The sequence below is a fragment of the Thamnophis elegans genome, chromosome 11 (assembly GCF_009769535.1).
Source record: "Thamnophis elegans isolate rThaEle1 chromosome 11, rThaEle1.pri, whole genome shotgun sequence".
Lineage (NCBI taxonomy): Eukaryota > Metazoa > Chordata > Lepidosauria > Squamata > Colubridae > Thamnophis > Thamnophis elegans.
The window spans coordinates 30674177-30698028 of NC_045551.1; the positions used below are offsets into that span (position 1 = coordinate 30674177).

Consider the following 23852-nt stretch of genomic DNA (forward strand, 5'->3'; position numbering starts at 1 on the left):
TAGTTTACAGCTGCCAATACAGCAACAAATACCCTGGAATCCGACCCTTTTTATACTTGAAAAAATTATCCAAACCTGAGAAAATTTTAAAAACAGAATTAAAAATCAATGTGTTTTGCTTTCTGCACCCTGCATACTGCTAAGTCTCTGGCCTCTTTAAAAACTTACAGTTTTATAGTATACAGTTATTGCCACTAAAGATTTAACTATATTTACATTCAAGTCACTTGGCTAGGTTTTCAATTCTGCCTACAATTATCCTCTATGTAAAAAGGACACACTAAGCCTTCCCTTCTTTGTTACTAAGAACTCATGAGAGCTCAGGAAATGTAGCTCATTTGTACTAAAACTTTGCATGCATTACATCCCATATTCAATTATTGGAACCTACAAATAAAAGCTCGCTTAAAATCCTAACTGGTACTATTTAACATCAACTCGTTTTGGGATAGAATGCATTAAAAAAATCAATAATACTCAAGCTTGGCAATTTTAGGGAATATGAACTTCAACTCTTAGAATTTCCAGGCCAGTCTACTGCCTGGGAGATTTGGGGAATTGAAGTCCATATGTCTTAAAGTTGCCAAGTTTGAAAAACTCTGACTTAACTAAGTGGTTGAGTTCACTTACTGTCAATTAACCAGAAGTGGCTCTATATGTTACGTCATGGTATGCCAAACTATGGTTTGTAAATCACAATGACTGAACCAAAACTACATTGCAGCTTTGTCTACATTCTTTGTACTAATTCAGATTTGTCAAGCTGTTATGACCCAGGTCACTTGGGCAGAAGCACGTTTCAATAGTGTCCTTTACTGATCTGTTAAGTCCACAACAACTTGACTACAACATTCAGCAAAGCTCCACCCCAAACTTCCCTGAAGGCAGCCACTCACAGTCCCATAAATAAAAGCCAATAATCACCAGAGCTAAATCACAAAGGCAGAGAGGAAGTCCAAAAACAAGGCGCAAATCCACAAGGCAAGGTCAAGTTGTACACAAAATTCCAGGTGCACAGGATAAGAGGTCCAGAGGCAAGAGTCAAAATCCATAGGCAGAAATCCAAATCAAAGCAGAATTTTTCCAAGGCCAGGGAAGTACATGCCAAAGCAAACAATTGTTCCTTCCTGGGCTCTGCTTAATTCAACCCAAGCCAGGTGTTCCTTGTGAGGAGGGGCAGGGTGACCTTGCAAGCAACCTCACAGACCTCCTTTGAGTTTGCCTCTGCTCCACTCTCCATGCCCCTGGATTGAGTGGGGGAGGCAGCTGTTCTTCATCAGAGGAGATCTACTGCCTCGCAACACCACTGCCAGTCTGCAGCTGATCCTTCCCCATGTTTGTGAGGTCAGGGAGCACACCACCCAGTCGACCACCTCCTCCAATGCCTGATATACCTGGGACAGCAGCTTTCTCAGCCCATGGCCTCTCCAAGCATCCGAGGGGAGACATGCCATCCCTGTCGGATGGTCCTGGTTCCAACTTATCTTCCTTCTCTCAACCAGGATTCAATGGGGCTATGACACAAGTGTATATGAGGAAAGCATTACTTACTAAAATGCACAACTTCTTTTCAAGTATGATCTTGGAAGGTATGATGACATCCCTGGATGTGTTACCAGATACCTTTACAGATGTGAGTTCAGAGAAGGATGTACCAGTACCAGGCACTATTAGGAGGGGAGTTGGTCAATGGCTTCAGGCAACTGCTGAGAAGGATTTGGCTGAAGCGTAGCTGCAGCATGGCAGCCCTGAGGCTTCAGGTGGGGAAAGCATGCAACTGCAGCCAGTTGGTGATTAGGAGGAACTGCCTTCTGCATCACATAGGACAGAGAAAAGGCAGGAGCAGTGAAGGTCAGCCTGATTACTCATGAGGAGGTAGCTTCATCCCTCTTGATGGGCTGCACTATTTGTCATAGCAGGCAGATGGAGACGATGGTGGAGACAACATGTTTATTTCCTAGCTGCGTGTTTCCTGGTCGTTGTGATTCCTGCCTTGCATTGGACTGACACCGTGCCTTGACTTTGGATCATGCCTTGTGAACTCTGGATTTTTCTTGCCTCATGAACCCCCTTGTGTTGTGGATTTAATTTTACCTGGTGGATTTGTCTTGCCTGGGAAACTTTCAAGTACCTTGTGGACTCATTGGTTATTGCTCTGTGGACTAAAATAGGTCTTCTTTTGGCTGGATTTAATTGGAACAGTTCTGAAGTTTTGGTGAAGGGAATTGCCAGGAGCATCAATAAACCTACTAAAGCACCGTCACATGTGCATGCAAGTGAGCGCGACAGCTCAGAGGTAGTCAAACATACAGAACTAATTAGATGATCAAAGTTCTCCATGTTTCAAAATTCTGTAGATGCTGCACATTTTGCAGGAGAACCAATTATTCCATGAAAGATCTTTTTTAAAAAAACATGACATTTTCTACAGTGATGCATAAATACAGTTTTTAAATAAGTACTTAACTGCAGGTTAAAAATATGAAGGTGAATTATTTGTTGTATTACATCTTACTTTATCCTTGCAGTTAGTCCCATCATCTCCTTTCAAAACATGATCTAAATGGAGTTATTGTAAAATCAGTTTGGTATTAAGGTTTATCACATTCTCCACAAAATTATTCTTTTCTATAAAGTCTCCAGCAACGATGTTAATGCAGTCCTTTTTTGATCCAGGATGCTGTTTCTTTACCCACATATTTAGTAATGGAAGAGCCTTCAGAGTCATTTTTTTAACAGAGCTGTTTATATTTGCCAAAATATATCCTAAATCTGCAGTAAGATTGATTCCTGCGACAAATAATCCATCTGGAAGGGGAAAAACAGGAATAAGAATTGCCATTTGATTCTTGTAACAATTACCAACAATTTTTCAAAGAAAGGAATGTCTCATCCATTTATTTTAATAGGGTATGATAACTCACTTTATTTGCAAAATATATGCATTATGAGCATCCCTAAGGTGACTTGCAACTAAGGGACAGAAAGAATATACCTTTCTTACATCTTATTTTGGATGAATCCCAAATTCAGTCTAGAAATGTCTGCCTGAGTATCCGCAAATCAACCCAAATTAAAACAGGTATTTTCAACATCCTTGTTATTCATTATAAAAATGTTGCTTTGCTCATATTAAAGCTTTTTTTAATATAAAATCATTTCTACATATATCCATCTGACTGCAAAGATGGGAACACATTTCTGAATTATGTGAAAATTTTGGAACCTTGTTTCCAGCCAAAAAAAAAAAAAATGGGCTGCAGGAAATCTCATCAAATTGGTGGACTTCTTCTTGATCTGATCACTAGACCTAATGCAAATCCTCATAAACTGTTTGAATGTTTGAATGTTTATTCAATTTGTATGCTGCCCTATTCCCGAGAGACTCAGGGCGAGAGACTCAGGGCGACTAACAAACAGAGGGGAAGGCGGGGACTGAAGATTGCTTGGCTTTTGTGGTTTTTTGGTCTATCATCACAAAAACTGATTGCTGAGTTTTGGTGGATATATGTTGGAACGCTCATGGAGGGGAACTCAGGAGTTGATTCAGGATATACACCATATACACAGAAGGGACAAATACCTGGGCGACCACTTTGCTTCTTTTTTTCCAAAACCTCAATAAGCTTTCGTGCTGTATCCTTATTTCCCCACCAGTACGGAATTGCAGGCCACAATTCACTATGATGCACCACTTGCATTATTTCGTCATAAGACACAATCACTTGGTAGCCATTTGACCACATATTGCGGAGGGTTGGGATAATCTGAAAGGAAGAGTAAGATAACATTTGTATTTCATTTATTTATATCCCACCTTTATTATTTTTACAAATAATTGAAGGCAGCAAACATATACAACACATCTTCCTCCTATTTTCCCCAAAACAACAACCTTGTGAGGAGAGTTGGGCTAAGAGAAAGAATGACTGGCCCAAAGTCACCCAACTGGCTTTCATAGCTAAAGTGGGACTAGAACTACTTTCTAGCCTGATGCCTTAACCACTAGAGTAAACTGGTTCTCTATTATTCATATCCAACAGACTTGGGATACAGCTGTAATGAATTCTATTGGACAAGTTCTGCAGGGGTCATTTAGTATTACCCAGGAATTGTTCAAATTTTGCCAAGTATTACAGTATCACTCAGTTGTATATGATCACTCCACATTCCCTCAGTATAATATCTGACCATACCAATGTGAATTAGTAATCTCATAGTCTCAAAATCTTAAAACTAAGTTTTCTAAGCAACTCACATTTCTAGGACACAATCTGGAACTGAAGATCTTCTTTATGCAGGAGACCAAATGATTGTGATGAATCTCATCCAAGCCATCAAAATTTCTGAAAGCTAGAACAACCACCTCCCAAGGATGGTCTTTCAACCATCGTAAAATGTCCCATAGAACAACCTATAAAAATCAATGTAAGATTGATAACATGCAGTGTGAGACATGGCTTTGTGACAGAAAGAAAAGGAATCAATTATAATTGGCAAATATCTCAGAAGGGACAGAAGGCAGACTTCACAACACATGATTTCAATAGAATTCAGTTAAGAAAATGTACCTCTACTTCCACTGTTGTATATAACATATGAACGAAGTATAATTTCATGGAAGGGTCATCAGGTTTGTGAGCTATTCTAAAATCGAAATACCTAATTCCAGCATCCAATTGTTCCAACACAGTCAGATCCTGAAACATTTTTTAAAAAATCAAAAGTTTCTAAAATGTTTGCAAGAAAGATATATTTAATTATCAATGATATACATTTCCTAAATTTTAAACAGTTTTAGGAAGAGAACAGTTTTGGACTGCAGATTACAAGTCTTGGGTAAAACCCACAATGTTTCTAACACAAAATAAATGGAACATAGACCACTTTCATCCAATGATTTTGCTCTTTCTTATGATATTGTATTATTCTATGTATTGCAGAAATTTAAAAAAATGCATAAGCAAATTTAATTTTGTAAAAACAGAGCTCCAAAAATGCAAAGTGGGAAGTCCAAAAATATTTACCTGTGTTATTGACCATCTCAAAATAATAGGGTGCACTATCCAATGCATATGTTTATCAAGTAACTGCAACAATTTGGATCCATTTGCGCTGACTTCTGACTTCTTATCCAGACAATATGTCATTGCATCATGACTACCTATATAGGATTAAAGACAAAGTCAACCTAATCCTAATCATTTGTCAGCCTTTTCAAATCTTACCACTGCACCAGAGTTCACTCTAAGACTCTTCTTACTCTAATGTAAAACCAGAGAAAACTGACTGCAGAAACAGACCTAGTGGTCCCTCAAAGTCTGCTCTTTGAGTTTTTTTATAATTCCCAGCAAACCATCAAATATTATACGTAATAAATACAAGTAATAAATCTCACCTGAGAGCAAAGGGGTGACATGATCAGGTAATCATCAAGAAAAGATGACTTCTTTTTTAAAGTAAGGTAAAACACACTTCTCTTCATTAAAACAATCCTTCCTTCATCTCTGTATCAAATATGGTAAATGCTACCTAAGACCCCACCCCGGATGGATTAGATATGCTGTACTTCTGGCACCAGTCATCCTTGGGGGGGGGGGGGGCTGTATGGTGCAGGAATTTGTTTCAGTGTGATCTTTCTGGGTTCTTCTTTAATGTATTTTTTGAAGCATCATCCAAATGGGGATGATTTTCATCACACCTTAATTTAGACATTGATGGAACTTGGTTGGCATAGCCATTAGAGCAACTTCTAGTTCATAGGGTTCAATTAAAGCTATCCTGGGAAATCTTATGCATTTATTTAAATCAGGGTTTACAGAGGTTGGGAAACTAAACTGCAAAAAACCCTTGTGTGGCCCTGGTGATTTCTTCTTCTTCAATGGGTGGTTTAAACCTTGGTTTTCACTAACATCCTTTTATTTTAGATACATTTTAACAAGATGCACAGAACACAATATAATGTTCTAAAGCTCTAAAGTGCATGCAGATATAGCAAATCTACCCTTTATTTCTACATTTTTTGAAGAGATGTGTTGCAAAGATATTAAGAATTCAAAAAGGTAATGCTAATTATGCTTTTATGATGTTGTGTTGTGCTGCGTTGTGTTATGTTGTATTGTATTATGTTGTGTTGTGTTCTTTCCAATTATCCAAATGTTGTTTCAAAATGCATTACTTACCTGGTAATGACAGATTAGAGAGAGGTACAGCCCAAAGACTTTCGGGTAAATCAGACATCCACTTATCAGCTTCACTGCCCAGGTTAATGGATTTCTTTTTTGACTCTTTCTTCCTTTTCCCCATTTTAAAAAATGTTCTAGAAAAAGGTCTAAACAAAAAATAGGTTTTAACTGTCTGCAGGTGCAAATTTAATTCATCCAGTATCCTCACACGTCTCTGATCCTGATGACATTCTCAATATCCTACAAAACTAAGGTGACCAGATTTTCAGATTGGTAAAGAGGGACACCTTTGACCGGGGGGGGGGGGGTGATTAAAAATTTTATACGGAGCAACAAAAATTTTCATACAACGCAAAAATAGTATTGTCATATTTTTTTTATTTCAACATAACTACAATTTACAAATATAAATTGTAATTGTTGCCAAACATCAAAAGTTTGATCACGTGACCATGAGGATGCTGCAATGGTTGAAAATGGTCGCTAAGTGTGAAAAATGGTCATCAGTCACTTTTTTCAATGCCATTGTAACTTTGGTCACTATACCACCTTTCTTGCCACAGTTCTTAAGTGAATAACAGCAGCTGATAAGTTAGTAATATGTGTGAATCTGGTTTCCCCATTTGACTTTGTCAAAAGGTCACAAAAGGCAATTACATGACCCCAGGACACTGAAACCATCATAAATATGAATCTGTTGCCAAACATCAAAATTTTGATCTTGTGACCATGAGGATGCTGCAACGGTCGCTAAGTGTGAAAAATGGTTATCAGTCACTTTTTTCAATGCCATTGTAACTTTGGTCACTATACCACCTTTCTTGCCACAGTTCTTAAGTGAATAACTGCAGCTGGTATTTTGTATTTTGGATAGAATCTTTTTTTAAATAGTCTAAGACAATTTAAAAAAAGAATCCAGGGGGCGGAGCCTGGATGCCATGACGAGACGATGTGCGATCTCAAAACTCTGAGATCACACTCAATACTTTTATTGCTGGGGGGTTCTAACGGACCTAAATCATCCTGAAGAGATGGTGAACAGGAAGATTACATCTTGCTGATCTCGGGGATATCGCAAAATCTCCGAGAAAAGCAGGGCTAAAGTCTTCTGCTGGCAGTAAAAATTCCAGTCTATCAAGGCTGACAAAGTCAGGGCAATATGGAGGAGAAGTGTTAAGCTGGTGAAAAACTTTTATTGTTTAAAAAAAATGGACTGTCTATAAAATTTTAAAACTAACTTAAATCAAAGAATAGAAGAACTTAGTGGCAATTTTGATCTTTGTAACGGTTCTGTACAGTGGTTATCTTACTTTTTAAATGTTATTTACATGGATTGATTCTAAGTAAACCTTTTCAAATGGATGGATTACCCTAACATTTCTTCTGACTCTCGATAAGCTACAAATTGACTGTTTTCATCTCAACACTTTTATTGCTTGGTTGTTCTGGCTTAAGATCTGATAAGATTGTACAGCTGTTCCTTTGTAGTTTGCTTTCACTTGCAAGTGTTTCAATCTTGCTGAGCTTTTAAAAAAAATACAACTGCGTATAAACATGGCGTCTCTTCAAGCGTCTCTTCAAGCGATACTTTAGCTTTGAAGAGGGTGTTTGATACAGAGGAAAGAATTGAGAGAAAATTGGACTATTTGGTCCACAAATCGTGATGAAAAAAACTGAGGATGTTCATTAAATACAAAATAAGAAGATGGAAATTCAAAAAATTGAAATGGAAGAGTTTGAGCTTGTTGATATTTGTGGCAATTGGTTTATTTTGAGGGAGGAAAGATGGGAATATTTGAAGAGGAATTAAATGGAGAGAAAATTTATTTCAAAGGACAGGACATAGAAGGAGAAGAAAACATTAAAAAACTTATGGACTATGAAATACTATTTGCAAAATATTTGATAACTGCTGAGAATTGAAGACAAGCTGATAAAGGAAACAAAAGGAGGGCGTAAACACTATATGAGAGATATTACAAACAAGAAGGTGCAAAGATCACTTCGTACAGACTTGTTTAAAAAGATGTTTAGAGAATCGGATCCACAAATGGCAGTAGATATAAGATTGTTTTGTTATTGGAGAGATACAGGTTGATAGATGGAAGAGTATAATTCAAAATTAGCTAAACTTAGTTAAATCCAGTGGTAATAGGTATAGTTAAATAAAAATTGATAATGATAGTAATGTATACAATGTTGAGCTGTTATGATAAGTAATAATTCGATATGAGAAGGGAAGGTTAGAAATATTTTGGACTATATATAAAGATTATTAATAACAATAATAATAAAAAACAAAACTAGATACAGTCAAGTTTTAACTAATAGGGGAAAAATGTAATTTTGGTATTAAATATTATGGATGTTTAGCTAAAACAGGATATGAGGATTTAATGTTAATGGAGGATTTTACAAATAAGCAAATGAAATGCCAGCATGTGGTTATGTATTAAATCTTGGTATATTTAAGGATGAAGGATGTTTAAATAACTATAACTATAGTCAAATAAAAGTGGAGGTATGTTGATGTTAATATAATAAATATTTGAGTTAAGATATTTGAATTAATATGAATTATATTTGATGACGGTGGAAGAGATGCACAAAAGCCTTTTGTAACCAGCTGATACACTTTCTACAGTATGTAAAGAAGGAGGAGTTGTATGTTTGTTTTGAAAATAAAAAATTTTTTTAAAAGAATCCACACAGAATAAATTGAAGTAAAACATTTCAAACTATTCCACACCGAATAAATTGAATAATTTGAATATATTTCAAAGTATTGTGCATAGAATTTTTCAAAATGGTTTCACTTCAATTTATTTTGGATAGAATCTTTTTTTAAATAGTCTAAGACAATTTAAAAAAAGAATCCACACAGAATAAAACTATTTTAAAAAATCATATGCACAATAAACAAAATATTATTTTAAAATACATTAAAAAAATAAAAGAAAAAAACCCAGCTCACTTACCAGCAGGCAGGCACTCCAAGTCAATCCAGAATGATGTAGATGTTAATACAAAGAACTGAGCAAATTAAAATAGTGAAATTAGTCCCAGAGAAATATTTTTCAAAGAAAAATGAGGAGCCACCATTTTTTCCCACATGAGCCGACCTCCAACCTCCATGCCCCTCCCATCCAGGAAATCGAGGAAGGAACAGTCGCTACTTCTCTAGCCTAAGTATTTCCTGGAGCTCTATGGTACTGGGTCATTTTTTCTTATAAAAGGAGGTAAAAGGGCAGGGGGGTCCGTTTTGTGGGAATAATTGTAGAGAATTGCTCCCACAGGATGTGCCGTAGTGCACATGAAACAATGAAAGCGCATGGGATGTGGAAAACAGGATAAATGACTCATAAAAGTAACTGGCCATAGCCAGCTCGGGCCCTAAGTGATAACATTGTATGCTAATGAGTGTAATAAGAATAAAAGGGAGTTTCGGACTCTGTTCTGAGCTCTCATCCCGAGACATCTTGCCTGCGTGTCTTATTCCTCATGAGAGACCACCACACGTGGTGACCCCGACGTGATCCTGTGCTGACGGATACGTCCCTGCTAACCCTCTGCTTACCACCTGGAATAGGCTCGGTGCACCCGATGACGTTGCTGGCGACTGACTCTAATTCGTAAGTATGGGTGGTGGAATGTCTGCAGCTCAGAAAGTTCATGTTGAAGAGCTTAGGCAATTAGGCAGGAAAAAATATTTAAGCACCCAAGACCAAAAAACTACCAAGCCTCTCTCTAAATCAGAGGCTGTCAAATTGCTTGCTTACGTTTGGGCTAACTGTCCATCTTATCCGGAACATGGCTCCTTAAAAGCCGACACATGGAGGAAAATTGGTGCAGTCCTCCACCAAGTTCCGAGGGCTCCCCCAGATGTTCTTTGTCTGTGGGAAATTGCCTATATATTGATTCAGACACATGCTGAATCCCCTCTTCAGCCGTTGTTGGATCCACCTCCTTATCCAACAACGTCTGTTATGTTAACAACTCCTGCTCTAGACATACGGGTTTGCCAACCCATGGCTCCTGAGGGTTTTTCCCAACCCACGTGCTGTCAGACTACTGCTGACAGCCCCTCTGGCCATGCTCAACAGCCAGGAATTATTAGAGGAACTTATCAAAAAGCAATAAAAGAAGGAGGTTTAGACGCCTCCGATTTGCAGGATACTGAGCTGTTTCCAGTCACATACCAAAATACACAAGCAGGTATTATTTTTGACTGGGAACCCATGCCTCTGGTAATGATTAAAGAATTAAAAACTGCGGTAAAGGATTATGGAATTACCAGTCACTACTCCAGAGGACTTAATTCTCTAGCGGGTGCCTATCAACTGCTACTGCAGGATTGGAAAAATTTGGCTCGGATGTTGCTTAATGGAACCCAGTATGTGGTGTTTGATTCAAGTACAAAAGGGAATGCTTAATAGCCCTACTATGTGTCAGGCTTTTGTGGATTTTGCATTACAACCTTTCCGTAAATCTCATCCTACTTTTTTGGTTTACCATTATATGGATGACATTTTGGTTGCGGCCCCTGGCCCAAAGGGTACAGTACAACTTGTGCTATCGGAGCTTGTTACATTATTAGCCACGTTTGGTCTTCAAGTAGCCCCAGACTAGATTCAGACCCATGAACCTTTTACCTACTTAGGCCATAAGGTTTTGGCCTCGTACTCATCTCCGGTAGTACCCTCCATCAAAATACCCTCATCTTTGACTTGGTTGCCTTGCAGCAAATTTTAGGCACCATAAATTTTGTAAGACTCTTTTTGGCTCTTACCACCATGCAACTAGCCCCATTATTTATGGCATTAAAGGGACCTTTAGGCCCCTCTTCTATTGTAATTCTTACTCCGGCCCAGGAGCAAGCGTTTAGTTTAATAAATGAGGCAATGACCACCCGTTGGGTGGATCGAGCTCTACCAAACCACCCACTTTCATTGGCAATCTTTGCTACTCCTCCGTTACCCACTGGGGCGCTTATACAATGCCATGACAAAAAAGTTTACGTTGTAGAATGGTTACACCTCCCTCATAAGTCCATCAGTTCCCAGCCTCATTTAATGGCTCTTTTAATAAATAAGGCTCGCTTTCGAGCTAAATGCCTTACTGGTTTTGATCTTGCTGGTTTGCATGTCGCCATTTCTCTTACTGTTTGGGAACCCCTCTTGGCCACATCTGATGTCTTACAACTTTCCTTGGCCGATTGGTCGGGTTTTGTGTCTTGTCATTTACCTTCTGATCCCCGTTTTCAACTTTTCCTCAATGTTCCCCTTTCCCTGTCTACTTCCTTGGTAACCTCCCCTCTCTCAGATACGTTGACGCTTTTTGTGGATGGGGGAAAAACATATGGTTCTTGTGTGTGGCAACAGGATGGATCCTGGCACACAAAAATCACCCCGCCTCAATCCTCTGCTCAACGTGCTGAACTTGCCGCTACGATTTTGGCTTTTCAGACTTTTCCCCATTTACCTTTTAATTTGATTTTGGATAGCCTTTATGTGTATTGTGTTCTTATTTCTTTACCTAATTCCTATGTTTCTCCCTCTTTGGATGACTCTCTCCTAAGCCTTTTTCTTACCCTTCAACTCCTTTTGCAAACGTTGTGTTTGTCCCTTCTTCCCCGCCCATATTCGTAGCCACTTGTCTTTTCTGGGCATGCTTCAAGAGGGCAATGCCCGGGCAGATGGAGCTGCTTCTGCAGCCTCCTCCATTTTAGTCCTTTCCCCGGTTACTCCATGGGATAGTCATGCATATTTTCATCAGAATAAAAAAGCTCTTATGAAACAATTTTCTCTTTCAGCTCAGGAGGCTTCAGCCATTATTCAACAATGTCCTACCTGTAGCCTTCAAGCACATGCAGTTCCCCAAGGTGTCAACCCTCGGGGGACGCAAAGTTGTCAATTGTGGCAAATGGACGTGACTCAATATTTGCCATTTGCCCCTTGGAAATATTTACATGTTTCTATTGACACCCATTCAGGTTTTATTATGGCCACCACCCCCCAATGGGGTGAGGCCACCAAACATGTTATTAATCATTGTATTCAGACTTTCTGTATTTTGGGTAACCCAACAGAGTTGAAAACTGATAATGGCCCGGCTTACACTAGTTCCGCCTTTGCGGCGTTTTGCCATCGCTGGTCCATTATCCATAAATTTGGTATTCCTTATAACTCCACTGGTCAAGCCATTGTGGAATGAGCTAATCAAACTTTGAAAACTGCTCTTGCTGCACACTCCAAAAATAAAGGGGAAAATAACCCTGGCTTACCTGGAATACAAAATGTTTTAAATCTTACTCTTTACACTCTCAACTTTCTTAATGTTACCGGCACCCCGGGTCTCATGTCCGTCAGCAGGCATTTTTCTGCTTCTCCTGCAGACACTCCACGTCCACAAGTGTACTACCGACGTCTGCCGGACCTGTCCTGGAAAGGTTCTGCCTCCCTCATTACTTGGGGCCGTGGTTACACCGCAGTTGAAGACCATGGTGAAATTATCTGGACACCTGCTCACTGTGTTCAGCCTTACATGGTGCCCGCTGATGTTCCCTCGGTGTAGTACACATGACTTGGGGGCCTGGGGGCCCAATTCTTATTTACAGGACTTGAAGAAGGTTTCACACCTTTTTAATTTAACTAATTGTTGGATTTGCTTACATATCCCGGCTGATAGCAAAGGTGGCATGGTGTTACACGCTATTCCCTTTAATGAAACAGGATGGAAACAAACTACCTGGCCTAGAACGCAAAGTTTGCTCGACATCACATATGCTGTAGCCACCCATGTGCAGGAACCTGCTCATTACTGTTTTTCCAGCACAGGCCGATAGACGAATGCAACATATCTTGGCACCTACACTAATTGTGAGACTCTGATTCCATGGAATGGATTGGCTACTTGTTGTGATGCCATTAATACAACAGCGCCAGATGGAGTCAATAAATACTGGGCTTGCAGTCAAATGCAGATCATGGTACAGTTTGCCAACTCCTCAAAAAAGGAACTTATGACATACCTAATATGTGGCTCATATGTGGTAGAAGGGCTTACCGACAGACTCCACGAAATTGGCAAGGCGTATGTACGTTGGGATTGTTGGTCCCGGGTATATATGCTATGAAAGAATTACCTAGTGGAAGAATTCGAAATAAATGAGACACCTTCTCCAAATCCCCCCTAACGTTGGGAGGATCATCCTGGACTCAATTTTCTAGAGGTATTCTCCCTCCACTAGGTGTTGCAATGAATTATAGAGATTTGCATAAGTTAAATAATTGGACTGTTGTTATGTTTAATGAAACTATTACTGCTCTAAAATTAATTAATCAGGAACTGGGGGAAATACGTAGTGTAACATTGCAGAATCGTTTTGCTTTGGATATTATTTTGGCTGCAAAAGGTGGTGTTTGTGCTTTGATTCATTCACATTGTTGCATGCACATTCATGATAATCAACCTAATATTTCTGCCACAGTGGAAAAAATGGAGTCCTTGGTACGTAACAATCCCCTGCATAGTGATGGCTCTGGTACCATCGACTTATAGGGGGGCTCTGTGGTCATGGCTACCTGATGGCTCCTGGCTGAGATCACTGATTCCTGTGATAATAACCATCATTGTATTGCTGGTATTACTTTGTTGTTGTATTCAATGCCTCCCATCCCTGCTACGAACGTGGAAAACCCTCCTTCCCTCTAATAGGGCAGACGCTCTGGCCATGGAAACCGAGGTCCATCTGAACTTAAAGGAGGTCTCCGTTGATAATATTAAAAAGGAGGAAATGTGGGAATAATTGCAGAGACCTGCTCCCACGGGATGTGCCGTAGTGCACATGAAACAATGAAAGCGCATGGGATGTGGAAAACAGGATAAATGACTCATAAAAGTAACTGGCCAAAGCCAGCTCTGGCCCTAAGTGATAACATTGTATGCTAATGAGTGTAATAAGAATAAAAGGGAGATTCGGACTCTGTTCTGAGCTCTCATCCCGAGACATCTTGCCTGCATGTCTTATTCCTCATGAGAGACCACCACAGTTTTCTTGCTTTAACATTTTAATATCTTCAATGAAAATACTGAGACAGAGAGAGAGGTTAGACAGAGTGTCTTTTGTCTTGCCCCGGTTAGGATTTCTTAAGCAAATCCACTGGGCTTTCAACATGAAGCCAGAAAATCGGGACTTTTTAAAAACGCCCCGGGACATGGGACAAATTGTTAGAAATCATGATTGTCCCGCCAAAATCGGGACATCTGGTCACCTTATACAAAACCTAGCTATTCTCCAAGGGTCTTGAAGGGGAATAATGTGTTGTTGGTTTTTTGCTATGCATGTCTTTCTCTTCTGGGTGTATATAACATTCCCCAGTTCTTTGTTTCTTGTTTTTCATGTGCAAGCTACTAATAGTTTGGAGTGTGTGTGTATGTGTGTGTGTGAATGGAGATAGAGGGAGGGAGGAAGAGAGAGAGAGAAAGACAGAGATACAGAGAGAGAGAGGGAGGGAAGGAGGGAAGGGAAGAGGGGGGAGGAGAGAGATTGAAGTTATAACAAACCTGCCTAGAGTACTTACAACCTATTTTCAAAATTACAATGACTGCACATACACATCAGAGGTGGGTTCCTACCGGTTCAGACCAGTTCGGCCAAATAGATAGTAACTTGGTGGCCGCTGGAACTGGCAGTGACCCAGGCCAGCCATGCCCCCGAACTGGTTCTATTCTGTAATACTGGACAATAATTGCAACCTTGGGAGCTCATTTATACAACTCTCATTCTGGTGCCTTGCTCCCAGTTTTAGATCTATAACCCATAGATTTCCCACTCTTTACACAATTCTGGCTCAGCATCAATGATGTCCATGCTGTGTGTGTGCAAGGGAGGGGTGAAAACAGGTAAGGGAGCCTCATGAGCCTCAAGCCCTTTCTATTTTGTTATATGTGTAATACAGGTCCAAAAGGGGCAGAATGTGGATTGTGATGCCACACTTACCATCTTGCAGATTTTTACATACATACACAGATGGTCATGGATGCTCTGTTCCTTAGATTTTCTGAGAGTTGTATCACAAAATGTAGAGAGGATTGCCCTGTGGGCTGTGATAAAAAGTAATACAGTGGTACCTCGGTACTCATCATTAATTGGTTCCAGGAGGCATGATAAGTACCAAAAACAATCAGTACCAAACACATTTTTCCATAAGGAATAATGTAATGAATCACAAAGCAGGTGACATTGACAATTTCTAGTTTGTATGTTGAGTACCAAACAAATGATGAGTGCCGGGACAAAATTTTCAAGTCAAAATGTGTTGAATACCAAATTCAATGACTTTCAAAGCAATTGAGTACTAAGGAATAAGTAATATCATCATCCCAAATCATCCCAATAACATCATTGGCCCAACTTCTTTATATAACTGATACACATGGGGACATAACCTTCAGTGACAATCTAATAGATCACGATAAGCTGAACCCACATAATCAGGATCAATATTTGTATCGCTGTCTCCAAAGCCAATTCACACTAATAAGCTATCCAGTGAAAACAGAGTTATTTCTAACAAAAGATTTCGACAATCATTTTCAATTGGTTTTCCAAATGGTGGGTTTCTGTGAACTGATGGGTTTCTATGATAAACTAAGGACAACTCCACCCACCCCCGCCACCAAAGTAGTTCACTTAAGCACAGCCAATTTTCTACTACTAGACTTGGTTTCTTAATCAAGATACTAGGATTTTTCTTTTAACTAATTGGTTCTGTGATTTGAACATACCATCCCCAAGGATTACAGAATAATCTAAATTAAACAGATGTTCATATCTGTCACAACCTTCAGTAGAAATTCTATTACTATATATTGCAATTGTTAATTTCATATTGTTGATGTTTTTACTTTATGTTGTCCAAGGTCAAAATAAAAACATTGTATAATATTGTATATTTTCACATCTAAATACTAAAAACTCCAATATGATTAAATATTTGTAATTTGGGGAAAATTGATTAGAAGGCATCCTGTTGTTCAGTGCAGTCTAATTTATGTCATGCACTTTGTTCAACAAGCTCACTTGAATCTAACCTTATGCCACATAGATATTTTATGGCTTTGCCATCAGATTCTACAAGATATAAACAGATGCAGCCTGATTATTTAATGCAAGTCCTTCCTCTATTGACCTATTTTTATATAATCCTCTTGAGTGTTGCTTGTTGTTTCTTAAATGGGTCATTTTCCTGCCCCCATAAACTGTCAGTTAAAAATACAATTGTTAGAGGAGTGCGTCACAGAGGCACAGCCTCCTTGATCTTGAAATTATCTCAACGTGCCACATTCCTGTTATCATACACTCTCACGGAATCATCTGTTTGCAGATTAAAGAAAAATCTACCAGATTTGGTGGGCACCAAAAGTTGACCTAGATGAAATTTTTGAGCCAAAGAAATAACTCCACTCTAGACAATCTCTTCCACTGAGACCTAAGTTAAAGCAGTAAGAACGTTATCAATTTGATTCACAACTATAAGAGCACATGCAATTAATTTGATCTAGAAATAATAATCATTACTAAAAACTGTTTTATTTGGAAATACATCACCTCAATATGGATCCAAACATGTAAAAAAAAGAAAGAAATACTCTGCATTCAAAAACACTTGCATGCATGCAATATGTCAGTATTCAGTATTCAGATCCTCAGTATGGAGGATCCAGCAATTGGAACTGTCAGCTGTAAAAATGATGTTTTTAAAAAAACAAAGAAGTTGAATCCAAGCAATTTCTACAACTGTTTTTTGCAAACTGGCAGCTCCCAGATGTGCTGACCAACAGCTTCCATCACCCCAGCGATCAAGAGTCAATGCTCTTCTAGCAAAGAGCTAACAGTCCTATTCCCAAATTGGCAGAAACTTTGACTAATTAAAATAGTTAAATATGGAAAAACATATTTATTTTTTATCTGTACATTCAAGACATTATTTATATTGATGCAACCTGCAGCATTAGTGAAACCTTAAAGTTTGTATTTACTGGGTGTTATATTCCTGATCAGAAATATACTTCTGTTATTTCTCCATATAGATATGCAGATACAAGGCCATTTAATACAATCTCTAATCTTGCCTTCAGATTTTCAAATCAGTCTGAGATACCAACCCAAGAGAGGAAAAAGATTTACCATTAAAAAAAAGCTTCTCAAACCTTATTCTGATTATTGATAGTGGTTTTCTCTCCTGTGTGCCAGTGAAATCAATGTGATCATTCTAGATTAGCATTATAGTGGCCTGTCAACACAGTTCTGTATACCCCTAATTCTGTTTAAACCCTTAGCAGCTATTTTCCTATTTCCATAAACACAGAGGAATTACTGTGGGTCTCTAAAAAAAAAAACATGCCTAGTATTGGAGATGCTCTTCCACCTAAACCCTCTTAACCAGCAGTTTCCAGGTTACTGATGACCCAGTTCAAGTAATCTGATGAATCCTCTTCTCTGAAATAAGCAATTTTCACATGTGGAGTCTCAAGTGGTCTCTGAGCATGGTTGTTTTCATGCAGATATTTCATTGTCCCATTAGATAACATCTTCAGTGCTGGAAGAGATTAGGGTTTACTCCCTGTTATATACAGTAGCTTGCACTTGGCAGTTTTGGTAGGGGTGATGTTTTTTTCCTTGATAATCTTGATTTTTTTCCCTTGATTGGGCTGTTATTTATTGTTTGATTGATTGGGTGGTGTTAATCCTGTTGTTAATCTCTGCTTGTCTGGATCTTGATTACTGACCAGATGGTGTTGTGATTTTTTATTTTGTATTCTTTCCATTTTAGCTTTTTATTGTCTATTTTGAATGGTATGTAAATATTGTTTAATTCTGTGTACTTGCTTATCGCTGATTTGTCTGAGGCCAAGACTTTAGGAATCCCCAAGCATTTTTGATTTTGTTTAGTCTAAAATACTCAGTGTTTCCCAGTTGACACTATGGTTGAGTCTGTTGTGTTGTGAAATTCAAGACTTTTCATCATGTTTTCTGACTACTAGTGGGTGTTCATGGATGCACTCTGCTAGTCTTCTGCTTGTCTGTCCTACATAGAGGCTGTTATAGTCCTTACACTGTATGTTGTAGATAACTTGTGTTTTTTCTTCTTGAGCTATTGGGTCTTTTGAATTACTTAAGATGTTTCAGAGGATTTTAGTTGGTTTGTGAGCTACAGATTTGTGGTTATAATCTGTTGATTGTTTCCCAGATGTTTCTGATATATGGCAGTGTTATCTTTTCCACAGCCTATATTAGTTGTGCTGTAGTAGGTTGGGTAGTCAGGGACTTTTCGATAAAGTTGCATGAGTATACATTTTGTTGGAAAATGTTGTGTAGGTAGTCTGTTTTCTCCTTCTGGTGTTCTGACTTGCTGCAGTGTGCTTGTGGTCCTCTGAATAATGTTCTTACAAAGCTGGGTTATTATTTTAGTGGTAGAGTACTTGTTTAATGAGGTGGTTGTTTGATAGGCTTGTGTTTCTAATTTGCCACCATTCTCTTTGCTGATGGAGATGTCAAAAAGGAGTGTGTGTTTCTCGTCTTCTTCCCTTGTAAATTTTATCCTTTTGAAGATGTTGTTGATGGTTTCATGTGTCTTCTCTAATTGTCTCATTTTTATTATGATAAAGGTGTCATCTACATTCCAGACCCATTGTTTTTATTGTTTGTGTAGGAGTACCATAGTTTCTAGATGCTGCATTATAGTCTCTGCTATGGCCCCTGGGTGTTCCTCTGATTTGTTGGCATATTTGCCCATCAAACTGAAAGTAGGTAATGAGGCAGATGTTGATAAGGTCCATGTTTGTGGTATTCCAACCTTAATTGAAGGCTAGGTGTGCTGTTTAGTACTGCTGCCATAGATTCTTTCATTAGTTCTGGGTGTATAGATGTAAAGAGTATTATGACACTGAATGAAACCATAATCTCATTTTCCTCCATCATTTGAGGTCTGGAAGTCTGTAGTGAGAATTTGATAGACTATTCACTCCCTTCTGTGAAGTGTTCAAGCCATTATTTACCAGTGTTGTACTTTGGCGACCCTGATAACAATACACTTGGATAAAGAGGCATCAATAAAGGAGATTTGTAGCTCAGGGTTGAAATGAGAGGTGCTTGATGCTCTCTGAACTTGGTAGTTTTCTTGCAGATGTTTTATTACCCAAACTAGGCAACATCATCAGTGCAAGGCTACCTAGTATGAGTAATGAAACTTCTGTAAGAAAATTACCAAGCTCAGAGAGCACCAAGGATACCTCAAAAGAGGTATGTTGGGCTAGTGTATTTTTGGGTGTTCATGGAAGCGTGGAAGAATGAATTCACTGCTTTTCATCCGCCACAAATTCTTTTTGTGATTTGACCTTTTGTATTTACCTCATTAGGGGTTCTCTTGATCAGTTTGTCTAGTTTCTGCACAGGATTAGTATTTATACAGATGCAGTTTCCTTTGTGATCTGACCATGATAACTGGTACTGTCTTTGTCTGCTGGGAGGATGATGATGGTTTGGTCCAGCTTTGGGTTTTTGCGTGCTGCTCTGTCCTCTGCTTTGAATTGGCTCTAGATCTGTGCTCTTATGGTCTCTGATATGAACATCTGTCTTACATTCTCTTAGGTTTCTTTGCTAAGTCCTGTGGTTTTAAATGCTGCCTCCAAGGCTGCAAAAAGTTCTAATTGACATCATTTACGGTATATTATAGTTGAAGCCTTTGTGTAGGATGTGGTATTCTGTCATGACAGTGAGCAGCTGGAGAAGTGGACAACTCAGTCAAGTTCAGGTGTCTTTTTCTTCCTGGGGTTTAGTTTGAACAGTTGCCTTGAAGCTTCATTTTCTTTATTCCAGCTGCTCTTAGAATTGTAGTCTTGATCGCAGTTGTCAACATTGTATGTTCTGGGACATAGTCCTTGGTGTTATCTATGGTGTGCTGGTATTATGTTTTAATATGATGCACATCCATGATCATTATAATAATTATTTTTGCCCACTTTGCTATTTTCCATCCAGTTGTGCCATTTATTGGAGTCTGTATCTGACACTCGTGGACAGGGCATGCTATTGTAGGCATTCATGCAGGGGGAAAAAAAACTGTTCCTGGGTGGAGGTTTGCCTACTTTCAAATTTCTCTCATTTGTATGCTTTCTGAAGCATTTGATGCCTATATGGGGAACCCCAATGTCAGCGGGGAGCTGTCAAGGAAGAGAATATATGCAACTCAGAATTGAACTGTGGAGTCCTCTGAGCTGAATTGTTTTGATGCAGATGTTTCATTGCTTGAATAGGTAGCATCTTCGGTACTGGAACATATTTGGGTTCACTTTCTTTATATAAACTTGCTTGCCCTTTCACTGTAAATGGGAGTAATGTTTTCTCCCTGGTAGTTTATTCATAGCCATTATTTTTGACAGATGTTTAGTACAGGCAGTCCTTAACTTACTACTATTCATTTATTGACCATTCAAAGTTACAATAGAACTGAAGAAAATGACTTACAACTGTTGCAGTGTCCCAGCAATCACATGATCATCATTCAGATCCTTAGCAGCTGTCACACATTTGTGACGGCTACAATATCCCATGGTCATGGAATCGCCATTTGTGACCCTCCCCTCTGGCTTCCAACAAGCCAAGTCAATGGGAAAACCAGTGGGGAAGGCTGCAAGTCACAGTAATGTGAAATCTTGCTTAACAACTATGGAAAAAATTTTTTATAAAATTGTGTACAGTCCCCTGATGCCACACTTAATGACTGCATCACTTAACAATACATTTTATGGTACTACTGTGGTCACAAGTCAAGGGCTACCCATATTACTAGTTAATTCAACTGTTAGCTAGGTCCAGGGTCAGCTGAGTGCTGTCAAATGGCAGGGCAAAGCTATAGGCTTTAGGATGAGGTTCATACATTAAACCATAATAAACCACTATGAATTTTTAACCCACTTCAATAAATTGCTTAAGCTAAAATCAAATATACCATCACAGCTCAGCAGAATTTGAGAACCAGATCAAACTCAAGTTAAGTTTCTCAGAAAGCACCCAAAGAATCTGAGGCTTCTAATCGCTAATTTGAATAAGGTCATGGCAAGGGGTCTTTTATGGTGCAGTTGCCCTAACAAAGAGCATCTCGTATACAGCCTCCCTCTCTGAATCTTTGCCCATTCAGGCTCTCCTCGCCCCCCAAAGAAAGTTTGCTAAGAAGGGGCAAGTTGAACACTATTCAACAGAATCACTACACATTTGGAGTAACCCAATAAAAGCATCAAATTGCAAAGAAAATATTAAGTAATGTATTCCGATTCTTGCTATTATTATCATCTTGCCATATTAATGCTTCAATGCCAAAGTGAAATATCCCAGAATACAGAGTCCGATTTCCCCTTGTAAAAATAAAGCGGCAAACCTATTCACACATTTCATAAACCACAATAAGAATTTAATTCCGAGTCATCGGGGATAATAGGACCCACAACTCTTCTCATTCATCTTACCATCATTAAAACAAAAGAGGAAAAAAGAAACTCCATTCTGTTACTTACTGACAGCGAATAAGCGAGGGGACCAATCAATCAAAGCCACTCCGTTCCAGGAAACAGCCTGAAGAGTTTTAAAACCCGCTCCTTTCAAAACAGATCTCACGATGCCCTCGGGGATCCGGAGTCCTCAAATCTTTGTTTTCCTCCCCAACATGAGCGCAGCGCTTTGGGATTTGTTTTGGTTTGTCACTGACCCTGAGCAAAAAGAGCGAGCGAGCGAGCGTCCGACCCGAGTGGATCCGCAGTCCCTCCAGAGGAGTCGGCTCGGATCTCCTGCCGCAGCGCGGCCGCGAATCTTGAGCTTCTTTGCATACCAGCCGCGCCATTGGTCTGCTCCGACAGCGCAGCTCCTCCTCCTCCTCCTCGCCTCGGACCAGGCGGGAAATGCCGGCCGAAGCGGAGGTTGAAATGCTGGGCGAGAATCGGGAGGGGTGAGTTTACGGTGTGTCTAAATAGGGTAAATGCGGAGCGCATGAGTCGGGATGCACGTCTGCAGTGCAAAAAAAAAAAAAGTCAGGCAGGGAGCATCCCGCGCTGATTTCCGAATAACGGGACACACGAAGATCCGGTTCGGGATGTGTTTTCGGGGCTGATTCGGTACCTGTTGTTGTTGTTAGTTGCCAAGTTATGTCCGACCCATCACTACCGCATGTACAACGTTTCTCCAGGCCTTCCTGTCCTCTACCATCCCCTGGAATCCATTTAAGCTCACCTACTGCTTCAGTGACTCCATCCAGCCCTTCTTCTTTTGCCCTCAGTCTTTCCCAGTATTAGGCTCTTCTCCTGTGAGTCCTTCCTTCTCATTAGGTGGCCAAAGTATTTGAGTTTCATCTTCAGGATCTGGCCTTATAAAGAGCAGCCAGGGTTGATCTCCTCTAGGACTGACCAGTTTGATCACCTTGCAGTCCAAGAGACTTGCAGGAGTTTTCTCCAGCGCCAGAGTTCAAAGGCCTCAATTCTTTGGCGCTCAGCCTTTGTTATGGTCCAACTTTCACAACCATACATTGCAACTGTTACTGTCTCCTAAATCAATGTGCTGAAATCATCTGAAGGATCGTATATGAAAAGTACAGAAAACCTCTCCGGGACAGAGGGGGGGGGGAGAGAGAGAGAGGGAGAAAGAGCCAGTTCATAGAGCCATTACTGACAAAGCTTCAGGCAAGGCTTGTATAGTATATGAATGGGCAGGGCTTGTATTTGCAAGGTACACTTCAATTGACCTCATTTTGGGGGATGCGCTTGAGACCCGAATCCGAAAGAAATTACTGGTTGAGCAATGCTCTAAGGTAATAGTGTGGCTGAATGGTTTGCATGAACATGGAATCTACATTCCGTATCAAAGATTGGTTAGAAATATCTGAGTCAGACAGCACTGTCAGTTCCCAGAATTCCACAGCCAGCATGTTAAAGTTGACACGGTTGAGAAATACTGTCTGGTTTGAAATCTTTCCCAGTAGGAGTATATAAATCTTTATAAAAGTGTGTTAAAGTTTGGCACATTATTTAAGGTTTTCCTCTGGGCGGGGAGTTCTTGCGTATGTAATGTGTATCCTACTTCAAGAAGACAAGAGCATTGGCTTGAAAGTCATTTGGACGTCATCCAGTATGTCTCCACTATTGAATGACCTGAAATACCATGTTAGAGATTGTCATGGAGATTGTCATGTCATTATCTAGGTGGTTGCTAGGAGTCAACAACAACTTGATAGCATGTAATCAGTTTAAAAAATTATCTGTGCCTTATCCTGGTAGCATTTATGCAGTGAACACAGATCGTCTGTCTCTTCCTCTGGAAAACCAACCAAACTTGATATATCAGAAATGCAAAAAGACCTGCAAAGATCCAGTTGGGAAGGCAATGGACAGAGGGGATCTGGTAGGAAGGGGAAAAGATCTGTGGGGACACAAGGGGTGGTAAGTGGAGCTTGCAGTGTTTTGGGGGTGGGAAGACCTTGGGAGGCACCCCATGCTTTACTTGATGACACAAGCAATAGCAGTAGCAACAGCACTTAGACTTAGTATATACTGCTCCATGGTGCTTTACAGCATTCTCTGAATGGTTTCGAAAGTCAGCATATTGCCCCCAACAATCTG

General features: G+C 39.6%; 1 protein-coding gene across 1 annotated transcript; it reads right to left on the reverse strand.

Annotated features, from left to right (window-relative positions):
• Positions 1–2097: 2097 nt before the first annotated feature.
• On the reverse strand, positions 2098–22045 carry PLCXD1 (phosphatidylinositol specific phospholipase C X domain containing 1). Its single transcript, XM_032226943.1, has 7 exons — positions 21762–22045; positions 6183–6331; positions 5028–5164; positions 4572–4700; positions 4259–4414; positions 3584–3767; positions 2098–2808 (listed from the first exon to the last, which is right to left on the reverse strand). The coding sequence occupies exons 2-7, from the start codon at positions 6304–6306 to the stop codon at positions 2570–2572; spliced, it is 969 nt and encodes a 322-aa protein (XP_032082834.1). The 5' UTR covers positions 6307–6331; positions 21762–22045; the 3' UTR covers positions 2098–2569.
• Between the last annotated feature and the right edge of the window lie 1807 nt (positions 22046–23852).

Coding starts and splice junctions, on each gene's coding strand:
- PLCXD1 (XM_032226943.1), bottom strand. CDS start 6,306: ATGGGGAAAAGGAAGAAAGAGTCAAAAAAGAAATCCATTAACCTGGGC. Junction 4,701..5,027: donor TGAGATGGTCAATAACACAG/GTAAATATTTTT, acceptor AAAATGTTTCAG/GATCTGACTGTGTTGGAACA. Junction 4,415..4,571: donor ATACAACAGTGGAAGTAGAG/GTACATTTTCTT, acceptor TGATTTTTATAG/GTTGTTCTATGGGACATTTT.